Here is a 22,041-nt window from a genome sequence, read left to right as displayed (position 1 = left end):
ATCCTGTCCAGGCACGTGTGGGACCTCCCCTGGATATCCGTGAATAGGCTAGCTGCCTGGCAGGAGGCCCCTGTATCATGAGGCCCCTGTGAGGCTACCGCCGCAGCCGATCACTCCTCATGTTAAACTGCAACACCGTCTCGCGCAGTGCATTGCACATCGTCTTCCTCAACTGATACTACTACCAAACTAATATTCGATCTGTCAGCTATGTGGCGGTAGTGACAGAGAGATGCGTTGGCATGGACAACGTTGTGACAGAAACGCGGCACTATAGAGCAGTACACATTGGCCTTAACATTGCTGCAGAAATGCGGCACTGCAGCATAGGCCACCGGCGTACATTGGGTAAATAGGCATTGACGATAAAAAAGCTGAAGACGCGCATAACTGTCTTCCTTGGTCAGTGGGCACCTCAAACGCGCTCTATGGTACATCGTGGTGGTGTACACACGGAAAATACCGTGCTTTCGCACAATATTTGTTGCTTAGTACTGCTAAGCCACCAGCCATTTTTTTTTAATTCACGCTTTCCTTTTAATTCCCCATGCATTTCCCATTGCAAAGTAGCAAACCATACACCCTCATGGTCAATTTTTCAGCTTTACTTTTCCTGTCTCTCATTACACCAATGTCCATGTCAGCCGTGGCCTAATGACCGCGAAGGTCGCACACCGCAAGGGCTGGCCTCTTGCAAGTGCCCAGGCCTGTCCCTTGTGTGACTAACTCCGGGCATAACACCTACTTGCATCATTTTGGTAGAAATAGAAAAACATCGATGTAGCTATTAAAGGCATACCTTCCATAGCATCGTCATAACGCGAGCACATTACAATTATTAGGCTTATTTGTATAGTACGGAATTTAAAAAAAAACGCATCACTATTGCCTGTAAAGTGCTATTGAAAGTATATACTGTACTTCCATGTAGTCCGAACTTGAACAACTGTGTGTCACTAGTAGTGCTATAAATTGCCTTAGAAGCTGGCTAATTCGTCCAAATTACCTACTTTCTGCCACCAGCCTCGTAACTCCCAAGTTTTGTATGGTTTAACATGACATGTTTGTAATTTTGAAGAGAAACTCATTTTGCGTACAAGGATTTAAATAAATATACATCATAAAATATTTTATGTTTTTGTCGGCGCCGAAACCCGTAGCAGAGACAATAAAGAAAACTCGTACAGGAGGAACTATGGGATCGACAGCGGCAAACATTTTTTTGTACATTCATGAGAACACCGACACTTGAGAAATGTATTTTGATGAACTGTGACAAGTCGAACTTTTTCTCACTTCTGAAAAGTTTAAAAGAAACAGTGCTACCCCAGTGAAAAAACAAACACGAGTAGCCGCTAGTGAACTACCAGGAAGTGGACGCTAGTCAGTCTGCTGGCTGAGTAAATCCCCATTCTTTGATGAGTATCTCAGGGCGAATCCAGCGTCCACATTCGCGCCCTTTGCATTTGCAACTTTCGGTTGGGAAAGGCTGATAACAGTGGGCCGAACCATCTTTTCCTCAAGAGAGAGAGGTACCCAACATCTGTGATATAAGACGTTGCGAAATAGTAGCCCTATCTGAATCACCCATTTCATGAATATTTTTTTTTGTCTAAGGTGACGTCGTTCAGTGCGGTTTTCGAGTGAAAATTAATGTGCCAGGAGTCTTAAATCCGCCCCTGATATTCATATGATTGCGATGGACTTGGCCTGCGGGCCTCTAAGTTTGTGGTATCATGTATTTGGCGGGAAGAGGGGGAAAGGGCAAAGTGCAAGGGCGCAATACACAGGTCACTGTCACAGCTTCAACTTAATAAGGGCGAATATATCTGATACCTTTAACTATCACCTTTTTGGACCACAGGAAACACGAACCGTGTCTGCATAACCGACAACGATATACAAGACGGACGCCAACAGTCATCGAAACCAAGAAGCATAGTGGATGTTGTTATTTTTTTTTTAATTCGAGATTTTAATCAATGGGAGACAATGAAAGCGGAAGAAAAGAACAACCACACGCCACCTGTGGGATCCGAACCCTCGACCTCGAATTTCGCGTCCGGTGCTCTGTCAAATGAGCTACGGCGACGGCTGTTCAGCCTTCTGCTTTCGTCGCTATTTATGAGTAGAGTAACCAAACCTTGAGAATATTCTGTCACTATTGGCTTTGGTCATGTATTTCATAACTAGCACCTCTTTCCAATCCCTTGCCGGCAACGATATTTGGCTGCTGTGACGTCATACAGCGACCGCTGTGTCGTCATTTCGTCCCAGCTCGCACCACGAGGCATTTCGAGGCGCACAAGCCGTACAGCGTTCACCCAACGGCGTGCAGTCAAGGCCTGCCGCGATGTTAACGAGCTCCTGATGGCTCCAGCCTAGTCACTTATAGCCGTTAATAGACCGCGAACGGTGACGCTTAATTAAGTCCCAGACGACGCGCGCACCTTGAAACGAGGACGTCCTGTACGCGCCGACGTCGCGTCGCATATGAAGCAGGTGCCTACGCGAGTTAATGAGCAACATTATGCGCAAGCAGCACGAATTAATGAACCGGGCCGAATGGGTAACGGCCCCGCCTTGTCTGGAAACCCTAACTACCTTATCACATTTTGCTTGCCACGAAAACAAAATGAGGGGGACAAATAAGATCTGAAGTACCGGAAGTTGTGGACTTCCACAAGCTGTCGCATTGCGGACATTAAGCGATATATGGATATCCTCGAAGCACTAGGAGAATCACAATGATCGAATATTGTGAGCTGTACGCTATCGCTAAAATGAAAGCTGGGATGGAGGCTGGAGACAAATCGTGAAGAAAATTGTGCTCTTAAAGGTAAGACACAGAAACGGAGGAGCATTGATTATACGACGATGGTGAGTTTACGGTGCTGTAGACGAAGTTAAGATGATCAAGAGCCAAGATATGGAAGGAACCACGGATTCATTAGAGTGAAGGGATTGATAATACGGGAAACGAAACATGGTTGGTAATGACGGAGTATTGATTAGCTCAGGTTCCCTTGTACACGGCTGTTCATCAACACTTTGGCAAATGTTGAGAGGCGAAGGCCGAGAACACTATGCCGTGGATGTGACGTCACACCGTTCCCGTGGCATTATCGATACCCAAATTGTAAATCTTTCGGGGATCTTAATTGTTGATCACACTCAATTGCACATTTTTCCATGTAATTTGACACAAATCCGACGTTTTTCCGGCTATTCTGTGACAATTTTTACTATGCCTTGACGACTTCCGGGGGATGTGACGTCACACCGTTCCAGTGGCTATATCGACACCCGTGCTACTTCGACGCAATTTCGACATTTTTGCCTATAATTAATTATCTAATAACTCTACGGACATCAAAGTTGACTTCTATGTTCATTTTATCCTCCTCTATCTGAAGCAACCATTGTATCCGCTATGCACCCTGGCCAATCCCCCGCCGTGGGTATGTTGCAATCAGCCTGAGGACATCATCATCATCATCAACCATTGGTTTTCTTCTATCTTTTCTTAGTCCCCGAATTAAAAGCGTGTGACACGCTTTGTTAACTGACAACAGTCTGAGCCATTAAAGTCTTTCGCCGTAATACTGGCTGCTCCCAGTAGTACAATATAAGTTTATACCTAGAACGAGAAGGTGAGTGAATTTCTTTCCTTTTTTTTTCGCTGCAGGGATGACGATTATCACGGCGATATTATCATTCAGTGAGGAATAAATTTCGTATTTATATGCTGTTTCGCAAGAAAGGAAAAGATGTGCCACCATACGTGGACATCCCTTGCATGCATGCTCATTTCTGAAGTGCAATGTTGACACCATTTAAACCCCAATCAGGTTTTCCTTTTGAATGTCCTTGCTATTAGGTGCAGGTCCCACACATTGTTGAAGTGATGACAACGATTCGCGCTCTAGCCAGTAAGCTTAGCTGATGACGCCATAATTAAGCTGTCGATGAGTAACATAACAACGTTATGTACGCAATGTTATGTGAATCGAAACCCTTTCACGCACACTGCGGCCGGAGCGCAAGAACATCCAGCTTTTCTAATTACAGAAGGGCAAGGAATAACAGGAACGTAGAAAGAAACGTCTCAAAGCTTATCTGTGTGATGTTTCTTCAATGACCTTTTTACTGGGGGATGTAACTTGGGTGCGCAGAGAATCAGGGAGCCTGAAGGATATCATGACTATAATTTTTGACTTACCTGGAAGCAGAATTGAAATTTCTCAGTTCCAACACTTTAGACAGTATATTCGCCATTTCCTTGCAGATCTTATTCAACAGCGTCGCCTTTCAAAATCCATTCTGTACTTGAAAATGTTTTGCCCGTCATGGACCGCACGGTCGTTTAGCATGTGCAGCTGGTTTGCTTCGTCCGTCTTCAATGGCTGAATGGCTTCGAAGGAGGCAACGCAGAAATAAAATAGACCACGTTCGAGCTACAGCCTTCGAGAATACATGCAGCGTTGTTGCGGTCGAGAATTTCACTGGCCCCTTCGGTACCTGGCGAAGCACTGACGCCGCGGGCGAAAGGGGAAGCGCATTTCCGCCTGACTGCTTTTGGAACAACGCGCGAAGCCATTTCGTGCTAACGGTTACTGCCTCGGGTGCCTTAACGGCGTGGCCTTCTGCGCGTAGCCACGGTCATTAACGGAGAATGCGATGAATACGGTTACGACCGCGCAAACTATGTGGTCTCAAAAAGAAAAACGCAAAGATTTCTTGGAGCTGAAACCTTTCTTTTCATGCCCGTCCTGTAGCGTCTCCTCCTTTCAGCTCTTTGTCTGAGATTCTGAGCAAGGCTGGCTACACTCTCTGGACCAAGCGGTTGGTTAGCGTAGCGACTGACGCATACTAGCGAGCTGGTTCTTCGGGTGTTTTCCGTTTGAGCTGTTAAGGGGGCCCGTTAGACGGTTCCAAGCCTCAGTCTGCAACTAGCTTTGAGTGCGGGTCAAGGAGCTCGAAGAACTCGAAGGCCTACGCGGTGCCATGGCAGCTAGCATGATGTGTTCAGCTCTAGTGCTCCTCGGAGCCACTCTGGTGCACGGCACTGGAGCTGAAGAGAGTATGGAAGAGAAACTCTCGTGCATTTACATGCAAGGTGAGCGCGGGGCAGCTGATCTTGCGTCAGCTCAAGGTTGAATATGTAACTTACCGCGTCCTGCTGTGGTTTTGCATGCACATGTGGTCAGAAACACTGGCACTTTGTTTGCTTGACATCACAGACTGAATAGAAGTTGCTCTGCAACGATGTAAACTAATTTTTACGCGTTAGCGTTAAGGCTCCCGTTCCGCAGAAAATCCGGTGTCGTCGTCGGCGGTGGCGGCGTTGTGAACGATAAAGCAGGTGGCCCATCTGCCACCTAGGTCACGTGACATTGTGACGTCATCACAACCTGCCCAACTGTGGCATGTGGTAACCTGCCCATCGGATTGTGAGAAAACCGTCCTGCGTGGCAGATGACAGTCAAGTGAGTGATTAGTCGCAAGAGGTCGCTCGGAAAGAGAAACCTGGGTCTCACATGCCCCCACCGGAGGTTCTGTTTGAAACAGCCACCTGCCGAGGAAGAGGTGCATCTCTTAACCGCTACACCACTGCGCTAGGAGTGGCATGAAGACTACCAGACTCGCAGCGATCCATGAGTGCGAAGTAGAGAGTGATCAATTCCGCATATACGGGCATTTAGGCATCAATGGTCTCGAGTCATACCCATAAGGCAGAGCTTGAGTGGCCCCTCAGGTTTTTTTCCCAGTTTCATAGGAAAGCGCGAGGAGGTTTCCAAAGCTTGCAGCACTGAACAGACGTAGAAAAAATTTACGGTCATCGTAAACCACTAATACGACCGAAGAAAAAACAAGTGCTCTGTAATCACGCTGCATTTTAAACGTGTCCAGTTCTGTTTGCGCGAAGTATGATACATGGTAGCCGCGTACGGGTTTTAGTTCCCGGAACCGGGAAGGCTATACGAGACGTTGTAGTAGGGGGCTGCCAATCAATTTCATTTACCTGGAGTGCACTGATTGCACAGAATGCCAATATTTTTCGAAATGCGGCCCTCGTGACCTGGACTCGATCTCGTCACCTTGGCCTCAGTAGCCGAACTAATCCCCCGCGGAGGAGTTTAGTGCTGCAAGTACACAACACTGCTGCAACCTCACTAGAAATTCTTGTGACCCTCGCTCTCAGAATGATTGAAGGCACGCTGAAGTACGCAACAAACTCTCCAGAAAGGCTTTGAAATTCTCGAGAAAATTCATAAAATAAGGCTCTAAAGTTTCTATTCTTGTGGCCGACGTAATAGGACTCCAGTCGAACCTCGTATATAAATAACAGTATATAAAGAAATAAGGGATATAACGAAGGAATGAAGATTCTCCTTGGAAGCTCGGTCAACACGGGCTATAACGAAGCTGCGGCTATAGCGAAGTAACCACCGGGCTTCTTCAGCTTCATTATAGCGAGGTTCAACTGTATTGCGTTGTCAAACGAAGCTTTTACTTCCCCAAGTCCCAACCCATGGGCTTGTCACAGTTTCAGTAGTACCAGTTTTGGAATCCGGGAGTAGATAGTTAAACTACCATCGCAGCCAGACGCAAAACTCATTTATATTGTTTTATTGCACTAAGACCGGTGCAACGTTTTTGGTGAGACTGTGTGGTACTCTGCAAATTCTGGAGCCTTCACCAAACGAAAAGTGAAGGGTCGTACTTGTGCAAGATTTTGGGATAACTGCGCGTCTCTGGGAACGTTCACGACAGCCAGCGAGTGCATTTATAAAGCTTATTTAATTATTCATACCGGGAAAAAAGCCCAAAGAACGGCTAGCTTCCTAATTCCGTGGCATTACCAAGCTTAAAGCTACGTGATGTTCATCAAACCTTGTAGGCAGAGTTGTCTCAACTCATCTGCTTCCGAATCTCACATATGCTCACCATCTCACAGTGTGTTCCGTAGCATGTTCAGTAGAATGCAGTGTGCTTCGCTTTGTTTAAAATATTCTATAACAACCATGCAGGAAGCAGCGCAGCACACCAATGCATCGTCAACCTGTTCAGGGATCACGGGCTCGTCCTGGCGGTACAGAATGCTCTCCCCGTGAGTAGTAAGGGGTTCGCCACGCCTTAACGGCCTCAGAGTTCTCTGCAACGAATATGTGCCTTAGTAGTGTCGCAAAAGTCATAATCTAAGATCGGTGTCACCGAGAATTACAGATCTTCCTGAGACTGGCGCAGACAGTAGGGCAACCCGTGCTTATATCTTTCTCCTCTGTACGGCTGCTATCAATGGAAACGAAGATACGGTAGTGAAGGGCTCGAAGTAGTTTAGACCATCTGGGGTTCTTTAGCGTGTGAACTGACAACGCACAGTACATGGGTCTCTAGCATTTCGCCCCCATCGAAATGCGACCGCCGCGGCCGTGATTGAACAGCGTCTTTCTGGTCAGAAGACCCGAGTCATAACCCTGAGCCACAGCGGCGGCGTGAGGAGACAATAACGCTGTTTATTCAACGCTGACTGCATTTCTGGAAAGGAGGAGGGGCGAAGTACATCATTTTTAGAGAAAATTGGACTTCTCTTGTTTAGCCTTCTAGACTAAATTGATAATAAATTGGCAGTAATATTGCTCTTAACGTGATGCAGCGCCAGACTGATAGTGGTGCGACGATGACACTGGGTTGTCTTGTGTTCTTAAGGTGCTCATTGTACATGCGCTGAAACAAGCTGGCGTCCTCTGATTTTCATTACGGGACTGATATAAGTGATGCCTGGGCAGTATTTCTTGTGCTTACGTAGTACGCTTTGGAGAAGTAGCGTTCAACGCTGTTTGCGTTGTCGGCAGTGTTGACGTTTCTGGTAGTTCAGGTTCTTTGTTCTGTAAACCTTTTCCTGAGGCGTAGAGATTTTCGTAACAGGGCTTCACGACACCAGCAAATATTTCAAGAGCGCGAACGTTAAGAAGATGGCGAAGGAAAAAAGTCTGTCCTCTTGCAGCCAGCTCTCTACACAAAAGCCCCCCCCCCCCCCCCCCCACACACACACAAACGTAGTGCGTATTCTCTGCACAGTAGGCTAATGCATGACCACGGGGTAAACACATATGGGGGCTGTGGTGAACTCCTGTTGCGCAGAAAAATGAACCAACACAACATGTAGCAAAGCCAGGAGTTTTCTAAGCAAGCAAATTGGTGTGGCTCCTGTGTATACAACTGGTTAGAATTTGCATGTTTTCGAAACATGCTTCGGGCATTTAGCATACAAGGGCAGGGAATGAGGAGCTTATTATGAGATCAATTGATTGAAAAGGTGCCATACAGGACTTTTGTTAAATATCAACGGGAAATTTGTAGCCTAATCATAAATGAACGTAAAGTGGAATAAAAAAATGCTTGGTGGTTTAGCATTGCTAAGCACAAAATATTGGGCGAAAGCATGGTGGGCCACCCAAATTTCGGGGGTGGACCAAGCCCACTTTGGGGCTGTTCCAGGTCGGTTTCGAACATAGGTCAACTCAATTTTCAAATTTTCGGTTGTAGAACAACCCCAGTTTTGGAGGTGAGTCAATTCCGTTTTGAAACTAGGTCAAGTCTGTCTTGCACTCGAGCACAAGCAGATTCACCAGCATTCAAATTCAGCCAATTTCATTCCAAGGGCGAATTTCGGGTGGTCCGTGTCATATTTGGACGTGGGCTACGTTGGGGATGTTCCATATTATTTCTCAAAAAAATTAGTAAATTGGCTTTTTGAGAAAGGAAATGGCGTATTATATGTCCCACATATCTCTGTGGATACCGCAACCGCGCCGTAAGGGAAGGGATAAAGGAGGGACTGAGAGAAGAAAGGAAGGAAGAGGTGCCGTAGTGGAGTGCTCCGGAGTAATTTCGACTACCTGGCGATCTTTAACGTGTACTTACATCTCACAGCACACGGCGGCTCTTGCGTTTCGCCTCTATCGAAACGCTGCCGACGCGTTTCGATGAAAGCGAAGCGCAAAAGGCGCCCGTGTGCTGTGCGATGTCAGTGCACGTTAAAGATCCCCAAGTTGCGTAAATTACACGGGAACTCACCATTCAATTTTCGTTGATTTCGGCCAAGGTCACTTCACTATCAAATTTCTTGTGGTGTATGCCATATTTGAACACGTATACGTGCCATAATCACACCTGCGACCTTCAAGGTCATTGCCAAATCTCTTCGGCCGTTTTTACAGCCACTGCAAATTGTGTCATGTGACCTGCCAGGCGATCCACTCATCCCACAGTTTTCACGGAGAATGCAGCTAGAAGTGCTTTCGCACTTAAACAACCACCGCGAATCATCTGAACTCACTACCTGAGTATGCCGCGCGCGGCGCTTTACCAACTGAGTTATGGCGGCTGCTATCCAGACTTCTACTTTAGAGTCAATAAGTGCAACCTAACCTCGAGAGTGTTCACCAGCGCCACCAGTGTCCATTGCGGAGGATGTATAATTCTCGCAAATGTCATGCGAAACATGATCGAGCGGTGAAAGCGGCGGCTGCGGGAAAGCCCTCTTATGGTACTAGCAGCATCAAGGCTGCTATAACCGAGGCTCGCCTTATGCTATTGAGCAGAAAAGGGTAGCGATATGAGGGGCTCGTTATGACATACATTTTAAGGAAGCCAACTGTCGCCGAAATCAAGGAATAGCATAACAAATGTTTTCCTTATTTTTTACTTGAGGTCAGACGAATGCCTGTTCGGTGAATGGGATAACTTGAAACAGTTATGGCAAAAAAGGCCTGTAGCGAATTTCCATCTTCTCAATCAATCAATCAATCAATCAATCAATCAATCAATCAATCAATCAATCAATCAATCAATCAATCAATCAATCAATCAATCAATCAATCAATCAATCAATCAATCAATCAATCAATCGATCGATCGATCAACCACTCAATCAACTAATCAAACTTCTTTCCGTCATCGTCACGTTCTCCCCGCCCCTTCAGCTGCCGGAGGGAGTCTCCGAGAGGGTCAGAATACTCGCTGTAGGCTGCCTGGCTCTAAGGGTGTTCTTCAGGGCACATGAGTACGGCTGCGCTCCAGCGCAAGCAGTAAGTACCATCTTCAACTTCATCGCTTTAGATCTAAGGAACTGATGGGGCATTTACGCGAAGGAGGGGAATGCGGAGAAGGAAGTCACTTTATCCAAGCGTCGATCGGGTCTCCTGCAGCAATGTGGCAACTTTAAAAGTATTTCTAAGGATCCACAGAAAAATTAAAGACAAATATTTATTTTCAAGTTCTCCGCTGACACTTATTGCAACATCTCTCGCTCTCACCACGAACGCGATGTTTGTGAAATCACTTAAAAAACAAAAAGTAATAAGCGCAAGAAAGAAAAGTGGCCGCGTCACCACAAAAGCAGCACACTACAGAGCTTTTAGCGCAGCAAGAAGTCTTTTCCAAAAGAGTGGTGTTGAATGAAAGCTGACACTTCGCAACCATCACGAGAATGCCGCAGAATGCATACGCATAGCAGGCAAAAATTAAACCTTTCAGCGAACGTTCGCTGAAAAACAAATGCACTAAGCGACCCGGTCTGCGAGTTATAAATGAGCAGCATCATGAAATCTTTCCAAACCAAAAAGCCTGGAACATATGCCTGATGAAGCCATATTTTTATTGATTAGCTGCCGAAAAATCCAGACAGAACGAATATCGAGCTCGAACATTTGAGGAAAATCTCATATCAGGAGACAGAAAATGAAGCCAGGTCAAGTTCAATTAGGTAGCCAGTTACACAGCGGCAGCAACGACGAAAGTAATTAGAGGGAGTAATTCATTACTATGAAGCCAATAACTCCCGCAGCATCGCTGATAGTCTTCTATATTTTTTATGATGCTGTTCGTTTGTTCCGTTCATGCGTAAAAAAATTGCTTGTTCTCTGCTTTTCGTTACAGATTAGAGACGCCTACGACTGCGTGTACACCTACGAAGTTGGAAGGGAAGAGGTAACAATGACAACAAATATTACCCCAATATTCAGTAATGTAAAGTCTGACATCCGCTATTGCGCCTGGGCCAGACGTTTTTGCGTGTGCGTATGTTGGAGAGGCACATGCAGAAATGGTTTAATGCAATACGAAGGCTTCTGTCCGAGCAACTATATATATATATATATATATATATATATATATATGGGGCGACAGAGGGCCGTATATATACAGTGGCCCATTATATATATAATGGGCCTCTGTCCGAGCAACGTCTATATATATATATATATATATATATATACATATATATATATATATATATATATATATATATATATATATATATATATGGCACAAAAAGATAAACGTACTTGGTTGCTAGAGGTAAAATGCGAAATTGAGAAACGCTTCATTTAGGTAAACGTTCATTGCGAGTCGACGTTTCGGACAGGCTCTGTTCGAAAAGTCGATTCGCAATAAATGTTTACCTAAATGAAGCGTTTCTGAATTTCGCATATATATATATATATATATATATATATATATATATATATATATATATATATATATATATATATATATATATATATATATATATATATATATATATATATATATATATATATATATATGGCTTCTTGAACCAGCCTCAGCCAGAGCCTCTGCGCGGCATTTTTGAAAGAATGTATTGCAGTTGAGAGAAGAGAGGGCGCAGAGAGGAAGAAAATAAGTACGTCATTTTCAAAGCGAAGTTGAGCTTGAGTCTAGCGAAAAATTTCATGCTTTTAAAGAATTTAGTAGTATGAAGGGTTATTGTCCAGAAGGTAGACTTGAGCTATGAGGTGGGTCGAAAAGGGAACAACTGTTTAATTTCGACCGCCTCAGGTTGTCTGACCTACAATAACATGACGCAGTCGATGGGCGTCTTTAACATTTCCCCCATGAAAATAGAGCCGCCGCGACCGAGATTCGAACCTGTGACCGAGCAGCCGAATGTCATTCAGTGAGCCCCCGCAGTGTGTATATGGAAGGTTGTGTAAAATGTTCTATAAATGCGTTAAGTGACACGTCCAAGCGAAGCTTTCGGTCTTCTCGGGAATTTGAAGCTATAAGACTGCTTTCATGAAACGTAATGTGCCCAGAAAAAAGAAAAGGTAAAATCAAATTTGTTGTCAACAAAAAAAAGTGGGCACGCTGAGAGCACGGAGTGGTTGGCTGTTTGGAAAAACAAATTTTCGGTCGAAAGGAAAATATCATTGCGAGCACAGGGCCCGATAATCAAATGGACGAGTTGGGAACGCTCAAGGAATGTGGCTGGAGGTATTGTAATATCAGAGTAGTATTGGCTTAAGAAGTCGCTTTAAGAGTGTTAGCTCTTACTTCTTACGTTTGTCAAGGACGCGTCTGTCTGCAATAAAGGTCAAATTGATTAAAACAGTAACCACGTGATCAGACTTTATTTCTTAGCAACAGTGGGCGCTTGAGGCCCCAATTGATACCTATACTTTGGATTGATTATACAGGGTGTTTCACCTAAGATTTCACACTATTTTTAAAAATGGACAATTTGAATTAGAAGACCGTTTTTTTTTTGCGACATAGCAAGGACATAAGAATACAGCTAAGGCGTGCTACCTAACAGGCGGATTAACTAATATCAAACAACAAACATTTTAATAGTTACTCTTAGGCACCTTAATTATTGAGAAGCATATAGCCCACCGTAAGCAATATCCATATCAGTTTTTAGAATTTCAAAGACGCGGTTACCCTCGGCGCTGTGGCGCAACAAATTTAGCCGGCATCGTGCCAAAATGCATGGGCTTTCGAGAAGCTTGCAGGGAAAGCAACCACCCCAGTGCACGTAATTCGTCAAATATTCAAAATTTGTTGGCACACAGCGCCGAGGATAACCACGTTTTTGAAATTCTGAAAACTGATATGGATATTAATTACGCCTCTCATATTTAAGGCGCCTAGGATTAATAGTTAAAAGTTAACTATTCAATATTAGTTAATCAACCTGTTAGTTAGCACGTCTTAGCTGTATTTTGATGTACTACACCGCTGACAATGCTATGCCGTAAAAAAGCGTTCTTCTAAATGAAAAAGCCTATTTTTTAATATTGTGTAAAGTCTTAGGTGAAACACTCTGTATATGTGCCAGTATAGCGGCCATGGAAGTGGGACACCACGGGATCACCATTTGCAGGACACCCGTTTGACGCAGAATGTTCCAAGTGGTGTCAAATGACTTGGCATGTTAATGAGGATACAACTGAGATTAAGCCAAAAAAATGTGTGGGATTCCCAATCCACCCCCAATCTGTGCATTCCGAGGACCTTCAGACGGCCATTATGGCCGAACCATTTGCCTCAGGGGGTTCCGGAGGGTGTCAAACGATTCGGCGTGTTGTGATGCATACGTTTATAAAAGTTATTACCAGATATAACGAATAAATATACCGGATATAGCGAAGGTGGCTGTATATCGCAATATTATACAGTGCAAAATCTATGAGGTAGATGGCGCTACTTGTGTCTCAGAACGAATTTGTGGATTTGGTCTTCTGCACGTTTGCTGAGCATACCGATGTAATAATCTCCCGTAGCTAACGCTCTTCAGTCGAACACTGAGGCAGGGTTGGCGGAAAAATTTTGTTACTTTATGGTTGCGTGCGTCAGAAAACCTCTGCAGCTTATCTGTCACCACAATAAGTAGCGCATACACCAAAGTTTTCACAAACTGCGTCATAGCCAGAAAGATATATTTCTCTTACTATGAGCACACCAAATGATCTGTGTATCCAGGTATGAAATCCAAGTTAAAATGATCGAGCCCTCCAGAGAGTTTGCTCACGAAAAGAGGGTGTCACTGCTGTGCTTTTTTTTTCCTGGCAATTCAAATGTCTTCGCGTTCTTCTTCTCTTTTTTTATTAATGTCATCAGCAGCAGTTCAGATAAGTGCAAAGCAACACAAAAGCCTCTCTCAGAGATATTAATTTACCTGCTTCAAAGCCAATCGCGGCTTTATACGCCTGTGAATTTTCAATCGCAATTAAGCTCTAAGAGAGGTACAAATAAAAGCTGGTACAGTACTACGAGCCCACATCCAATCATTTTGTCCAGATAGTCGGAAGCTTCTGTGGAGACACGTAATCGAGAAAGACTAAAGTATAGACGCAGTACACTGTGCTAATGGGCGAATTATTAAGTTTACATGTACTACCAGCCTTGCTCCCAGGCTTTAGGCAAGAGCAAGCATTTCAAACAGTCAAAATATTTCAAAAACATAATAGGGGTCAGGCACTGAAGAGTAAACTGCAAAATAAACAACAAATAAAAATGTTTCCTTCGTAATCATCTGACGGGGAGAGGTAGGCATGAAAGTTATGTAATCAATAGGTATAATAGCCTTCGTAGATTACGAAAAAGCAGTTGACTCAGTGGAAACCTTGGCGGTCATTCGGGCATTACGAAACCAGCGTGTAGATGTGCCATATCTAAAAAATAATGGAAGATATCTACGAGTATAGAGGATAAAGAGCCCCCATAGTCTTCAATATAAAAAGTAATCAATTTTCAATCAAGAGCGTAGCCAGGCAGGGAGACATGATTGTTCCAGTACTATTCACCGCCTGTTTAGAGGAGGTATTCAGAGACCTGGATTAGGAAGCGCTGGGGATAAGAGTTAATGAATAATATCTCAGTAACATGCGAGTCTGTTGTCACATAAACTTTCTATCTAACAAAGGTTACGTATTGCAATGCATCACCAATGACCTAGGCAGGCGAAGCATAGCAGTGGGCCTGAAAATTACAATAGAGAAAACTAAGTAATGCTGACCAGTCTCGGCAGGGAACAGTCACTTACATTAGGTAACGAAGCGTTAGACGTGGTAAGAGAATACATCTGAATAGCGAAGGTAGTGATCACAGATCCGAACCACAAGAGAAAAATAACTAGTAGAGTAAGAATGGGGCGAAGTGTATTTGACAAGCGCTTTCATATCATGAATAACAGTTTACCAATATCCCTCAAGAAAAAACTCCTTAGCAGCTGTATTCATAATGTACACGAATTGTGCAGAAAGCGCATTAAAGGGTTAAGTTCCCTTTAAAATAATAATAAAGTCTTGCTCGTGGCCTACTTGCAGAAATGCACTGGGGTTGAGGCGATTTTCAGCGGTGTATATAGGATGCTTGGAAATGTCTCCTCTGCCTGAGAGAAACTGGAAGTCAGCGCGCATGTTTTTATTGTCTTGTCTTCGTTTCGCCTGCTCTTCACACTGCAGTCATGTAGAGCTAACAAGCCGGCACACTCATGTTAGTGGACTGCATAAGTGCATCTACCCGAGACCTACCTGTATCGCATTACCACGGTAGGCACATTCTCGAGAGCGCACTCGCCACAGCCCGCATGTTCCTTATCACTCATGACAAATGGGCAACATTCTCGCTACACAGCGGGTGAACTCTAGAATTTTATTTCCTGTCCACTACGTCGCCGAAGGCGTTGCCGTTAGTTCTGGAAGAAGGACCTGATATGGGCATACCTGAAAAAAAAAAAATTATCGGCATGATTCACAGTTGTCCTTGTTCTAAACACTTCAAGATGGACCTTTAGTCCATGGTCTTGGTAACAACCTTTAAATGCGTGGCTCTGGCACCAGGATGGAAATCATGCTTGCCGCTAAATGGCAGAGCAGTCTTCAAGGGTGGGTAAGGGGAGCGCTACCACTCTTCCGAGAGCAAAGAGTGTTGAGCTGAGGGTGCTGAATCACAGTGGCGTTCCTCTAACCAGAGGAATTGCTCTCGCCGTCATCACGGGGGGCTTTTTCTTTCGCTCCGTCGAACGAACTCACACGCTGGACTCCTTTATACCCAGCTGCGACTCGTCACGATCACTCAGTGGCTAAAGAACTGGGCAACTGCGCATGAGGTCCTCGGATAGGATACCATCCTTGTAAAGAACAGAAAATACCATGTGTTTTGCGACGTTAGGACATTTTTAGAAACCCCAGATAATCAAAACTGACCCATACCTCTCCACTAGGGCGATTCTTTATCTCTCCCTTCATTCAGTCTTCGTTCCTTCGTTCCCTGACGACGCGGTTCAGGTATCTATCATAAAAATTAAGCACTTTCTTTTCTCCTATACCACTTTCTTTATTCCAGCTAAGTTTTACGTGGTTACGTATCATCCGCACTTAACTGCTACGCGCGACAATTCGTCCTCTGTTTTAGCAGTGCCATGACGCTTAAATTCAATAAGCTAAAGAGAATAACGCGAGGTTACTTTCAAGCTCCTGTTGTGCGCTCGCTAATAGGCTGTCACCGTTTTTTTTTCTTTCAGCTCTTGAATGCATTCAGTCTAAGAAACTTAGAAGAGTACCTACAATTCGCAGACAAGATTGAGGTAAGAAATTCCAAAGTACGGTGCTTGCATTTTCCCTGGCGCAGCACATTTCATAAATTTTAAACGCGCTTTATAAGTTCGCAGTATGCGTGCATTCGGGCTCCTTCAAATATCGAAACGATTTGCTTTCAGGCCTGCCAGGGGAGCTTTACTGCAGACAAAAAGCAGATGCGTCAAAGGTATGATCTGACAAGAGCTTCTTTTTAATTTCTCGCTTTCAGATGCTAAATAGCCACGCGGAGGTTTTTACCTCTTTAGTGTAATCGAAATTAGTTCTGTGTTTTGCAGCTGTATGTTCATTAGGAGGAAAATATTCAGATCACAAAAAGCACATAAGGCACTTCAGTTTTCTGATAATATGCTGCCGGCGGCAGTTAGCCAGTTTTATTAATTCGACTTTAAATAAGTAATTCAGCAAAAACAAAGCCTTGCAATGAAGGAATATGTGAACGCATCAATGAATCACCCAATAACTGGTAAGAGCGCCTATGTCTCTGGGTCAACTCATTTGCTTACGTGTTCAAAACTTAAATGCTAGCCCTGAAATTGCGCGTCGTTTGGGTACTCAACAACATACAAATGTGCTGAAGAATTTTTTTTCGCAATACACTCGCTATCTAAATCAATTCGAAGGTATTCAGTTGCGCCAAAACCGTGGTATCAAGGTCGAAAGCAATTCGCAGGGATAAGTGTCTCAGCGGTCTGTCTATGTGTCTCCCCCACTGTCTCACCCTCTCGCAATTATTTCAGGCTCTCCAGGAAAGGCCACCACTCCGCATCCAACAACCACACCCGAGCGATACGCGCCGCGGAAGAGGCTGCAGCGCACGCTTCCAACAAGACCGTGTAACACGGCAGACACACTGGCCCATTCACCACTGCCCTGCACTCAAGCGAGCGCCGACAAAGTAGCCCTGGGCGACGTCACAAACTGCAGCGAAGAGTGCAAGTGTCCGCATAGTTCGTTAAATAAAGTATTCGGAGCGCGAGCTGCTGGTCGTTTTGTAGCGAAAGCTACATTGGCCGCGTACTTGCGATTTCGCTGTGGCGGTGCTCCGAGGAGGCACAGAGACCGACCGTGTGCCGTTGCCTAGCAACCATCGCAGCTGGCGGACGCCGCGCGCTCGCCGCGCCATCTAGCATGACGTCACACCGCGCGCACCGCCGCGGAGCCTCCGCCGCCGTTTGGTATGACGTCACACCGCTTGCCTCGTCGTTGCGCTCGCCTCCGCTCGCTTCGCCAGCCGAAACGTGACGTCACTACCCAAATGTCATTAGACGAAACTGATTTCGCTAAGTATATCCTGGCCTAGCTGAGCTAAGCCACTGCCATTTTTAAGTAGAAGCGTGCACTGCACTTTTATGTCCTGCAGAGCACGGATGCGTCAGGCGTCTGTATTTTAACCATGCTAGCCGCATTCGCAAGAAGAAAAGCGTGTGACTGCAGGACGACTGGTTCAGCAAGAGCGGGCGCTGAATTCGCAAACATTCTATGAAACCCGCCTCGGTGGCTGCGGGGTGAATGCACTCCACTACTGCGCTGGAGAACCCGGGTTCCATTCCAGTCACGGCGGCCGTAGTTCTATGGAGGCGAAATACAAAACAGCCCGCGTTCTATACGATGTCAGCGCGCGTTAACTGGACACTAAAGTGGAATACTACGTCAGGTTATATCGACAGGCTACCGTCGCGTGATAGCAAATATGTAATTTTTACCGAAAACAGCGCCCTGATAAGCCATAAAAAAGGGTAAAGAGACATGAAAGTGAAGTACACGTGGCGCCACCGCTTGCGGGTTCCTTCAACTGCGCCTGTTTACTATTGGTTCATTGCTTTCTCCTACAGCGCTATTTCGACGGCAGTGGGAAAGGGCCATCTGGGAACCGACGCGTATAATTAGTAGAAGTTTTTTTTTGTAGAATCCTTTTTCTTAAATCGTGGGGTGAGAAGTTGGTATGCAGATGAGCAAGCACATCCGGAGATGCTGCCTCTCGGAGAACTTATAGACCCAAGGTAACAGTACTCCGCCTCAATGGATTACGGCTCAGTGAACAGGTTTTTTTTTTTTTTCGAAGATAACCCCATAGCCAGAATAAGCGGGCTCGGAGTAACAGGCCACGACAAAATATTGTCGTTGCTACACCGAGTAAGAAATAGCCACATTTCACCACCAATCCGTGATTTTAGGCAGTACCAACCCTACCAAGGAAGAACACTTTTTCATTGTCTATTCGGTGATATATACTGCGCAAAGAACGAGATCACCATGACCGAAAAAAAAAGGAAAACCAATGATAAGCCCCCATTCAATTGACCTGGATACCAAGGAATAAGCACAAGCGAATATACGTTAGCCGCCATGCAATAACTGGCGAAATTTATTTCAGTCTGCAAATCTAGGGGAACAAAATATTTCAAAATATCTCGCAAGTAGTGCACGAACTTAACGCCCGCGACGACCGCACAAACACGGCGTATGTTTCTACGTACTGCGTTGTAAGATTACAAATAATCTCAGGTTAATTGCGAAACGATAACCAAAACCACAAAATGCACTTAGTTGGGGTGTATACGTAGCGGCATTGACCACTTCAGGATTTGACGAATTTGCTTTCGCATATTACTCATGAAAAATGGGTGAGACGCGAACTGATGCAAACGGAAGGACGACTACAGGCTGCAGATTATTTTTTTTCCCCTAACAGCTTTGTTTTATTTGAGCGGAAGTTTTTGTATCCGCACTAGAGATCCAGGTTCCACATCAGGCCACGTTTTCAACTCTTGTTCTTCAGTTTAACGACCATTGACGCAAACTAACGCTGAACACACTGGCTGAGATACGAAAACAAGTTCAACAACAAATCACTTTATTCGCTCGCTTTGCGAGGTCCCAGGCTGAGAACAGCAACAAGAGCGGATCAAAAGCCGTGCTATACACTAATTCGTCGATCGTTAAAACACACTGATGAATTATGGTACAACGACGTCATGATAGAGAGAAATATTTCGGTAATTTAATTTGCGATGTCTTCAGGAGCGCGGCCACCTTTTCGCTCAAAAAAAAAAAAAAAACCCCGGCAGTGTTTCTTATGAATACTTAATACATACTTATAATTTTTTTGATACCCTTTAGTGTCAATTTGAAGACACCCAGGTGGTCTAAATTAATCGGGAGACCTCCTCTACGACGTTCCTCATATGCCATACGTCGTTTTGAACTTGCAAGCATTCCACGGAAGCACGCATGAAAGGTACTTTTACCATAGCACAATGCCAAATAAAATAATGATGGATTCACTTTCAAAACCGGTGAAATTCTCTTCTAAATCACGAAGTAAAGGTCGAAAAATGTCATATTGAAGACGGAGGAGATAGGGTTATTCCACGCTACCGTTACCTTTAAATGTCTCTGCCAATAAAGTTGTTGGCGTTCCAGGCGTTGCCTCTCTTCATCAGATCTCGCACTTTTTTCTCGTTATGGCGTCGAAAAAAGCACCAATCAGCTCAAGCAATCGTATTATTCAATTTCACTATCTCTGCTACAATGTCAAGAGTCCTGTGCGATGTAAACTGAAGTACTGCGCTGGCACCATTTCATTTATTGTTATATAGGCGGTAAAACTATTTATTAAAATGATTGGGACACACTGAAATAGTACCAAACTAAAGCCGGTGGTCACCGAAAAAAAAAGTTGAATTCAATAATAATGGCAAATCAATTTATTTACACTAATACTAGGCAAGATACGTGTTCCTTTTTTAAGCCTCAGAGGGATCCTCAATCTAATCAGATGCTTTTTTATTAAACATAAATGCATGTGAGCATTGTGATTTGATGCGGGTGTTAATTCGCATGGGTGAGAATTTTTCACAGAGATTATTGCACGAAATGGGAAATGTTGATGGCTCTTACCACCGCTGCACTTTTCCTTTCATCCACAAGTCTTGAAAGTATGCTTCAATATATCTTGCTCACATTCATGTCCTACGTAGCTAAATCCGTTATAAAGAAAGACCAGCTCACGTAATATCCAAAAAAAATCTAGTGGGATGTCGTTTTACCTAAACAATGGTATTATTACTATCTTAACTGTTTAATTAACTAAATAATTTTTTATAAGTAAGAAGTCACAACACCCTCAAAACAAAAAGAACAGCGACCGATTCAAGGCCTCTTCAGACTTTTGGTTACAGATCCATAGAATGCCATAAGTAAAGAGAAAATTACTAAGCCTACGTGGTAGCTTATTTCGTGGATGTTTTCTTGTTTTTCACCCGCTCTTTTCGCATGAAAACCAGAATGCGATATTTCGGCCACACTGAAACCACTCATATCCACTTTACTGATCTTCAAAAGGCGGACTTTTGTGGCAGGCAAATAAAAAATTCGAGCACTTTCTTCGGGGTCTATTAGAAGGTGTCGCACTAGGCCCACCAGTGTGAAAATCGCGGCATTGGTGTTTTGTGGGTACGTTTACTAGCCTTCTTTACAAAGCCTTCTTTATAAAATTCTTCTTGCAGCAACGTTGAAATTCGGGCTTGTTGGTTCATATTTCGGAGCAATAGCGCAAACAGGACAAGGGACAAAAGAACGAGTAGACACACACAGCTACTTCACCACTGCAAATTTTGAATCATCCGTACTTCTAGGCGACAAAACTTTGTGTTTTGAGTAAATGATTAAAACAACTTTTCAGGGCGATATGGAGTCACGGTGAAGTTATTTTAGTCAGATACAACTCAAGAATGCAACGGCGAGTGCCCTTCAAAGGCGGCTTTGCAGCCAATGACGTCGACCGGTTCTCATGACGTCACGGTTAATTCCCAAGCGTGAAATCGCTGACGGCTGACAGGTGCCTCCGTGAAATGAGATTAACCGCGAGGTCATGACAATCGGTCGTTGCAATTGGCTGGGCAGCCCCCTTTGAGGTGCGTCTGCCGCTGTGTTCCCGACCTACATCTTAATAGAGCTCATTGATATGATTTATTTCCACAAACAAGGTAATACAAGGTTGTGGGGGAAAATTAAAAAAAAAGCTGCTCAAAGACAGCTTGACTATCTTCAAGTTTCATCAGAATGGCTATAGCAGGGAGGAGGCAACATTTTCCAACTAAACCTAACCAAAAAAACAAAAGTAGCAGAAAAAATCTTGTGAAGCGTTTTAAATTTTTTGGGGGGGGAAATGCATGAAACAAGGGAAACACGTTCCACGTTGTCGCAGGACAGAAATAAAAGAGCACACAGAAATGAGCACAAAAAACACTTCGTGCAAATTTCCTGCAGAACAAGGGAGCACATCAATACTACATTGGCTAAGATCATTAAGTAAGTTTGCGAAGTGGTGCCACACGATCTGCTGCCCATAATTAGCGCGTAGGTAAGGAACTCAGCCAATCTCCTGAGCCCGGGTTGCGTAGGTGGCTACTCAGGTTAGCAACAGAGGTAAAATCACTAAGGTTATTTTTTATACCTTTTTCTGAAATTTCAAACCAAGCGCGTTCTATAATAAAGGCAGGCACTTTTATAGTTATAAGCCGTATTTAATTATGCAACCTTAGTGGCGTGCCATATTTCGGACTAACTGATAAAAAAAGGCGTCGTTTAGTATGTTGAGGGGACTGCTAACTTAACCTCATTA

At 44.3% G+C, this 22,041-nt stretch overlaps 1 protein-coding gene across 1 annotated transcript; it reads left to right on the top strand.

Moving 5' to 3' along the window:
* The first annotated feature begins 5,007 nt into the window (after positions 1 to 5,007).
* On the top strand, positions 5,008 to 17,252 carry LOC149363282 (uncharacterized). Its single transcript, XM_089569908.1, has 7 exons — positions 5,008 to 5,119; positions 7,035 to 7,114; positions 9,993 to 10,097; positions 10,948 to 10,998; positions 16,340 to 16,402; positions 16,535 to 16,581; positions 17,144 to 17,252. Exons 1-7 carry the CDS (start codon positions 5,008 to 5,010, stop codon positions 17,250 to 17,252), a joined length of 567 nt encoding a protein of 188 aa, XP_089426034.1.
* The last annotated feature ends 4,789 nt before the right edge of the window (positions 17,253 to 22,041 follow it).

This window comes from Amblyomma mixtum, chromosome 2, assembly GCF_055824585.1.
Source record: "Amblyomma mixtum isolate Tamu chromosome 2, ASM5582458v1, whole genome shotgun sequence".
Taxonomy (NCBI): domain Eukaryota; kingdom Metazoa; phylum Arthropoda; class Arachnida; order Ixodida; family Ixodidae; genus Amblyomma; species Amblyomma mixtum.
This window is presented reverse-complemented; position numbering and strand designations above follow the sequence as displayed.

Bases quoted from the DNA above. Each gene is read 5' to 3' on its own strand.
- LOC149363282 (XM_089569908.1), top strand. From the start codon at position 5,008: ATGGCAGCTAGCATGATGTGTTCAGCTCTAGTGCTCCTCGGAGCCACT. The intron at 10,098-10,947 runs GTAAGTACCATC...TTTTCGTTACAG, and splicing joins GCTGCGCTCCAGCGCAAGCA to ATTAGAGACGCCTACGACTG. The intron at 16,403-16,534 runs GTAAGAAATTCC...ATTTGCTTTCAG, and splicing joins AATTCGCAGACAAGATTGAG to GCCTGCCAGGGGAGCTTTAC.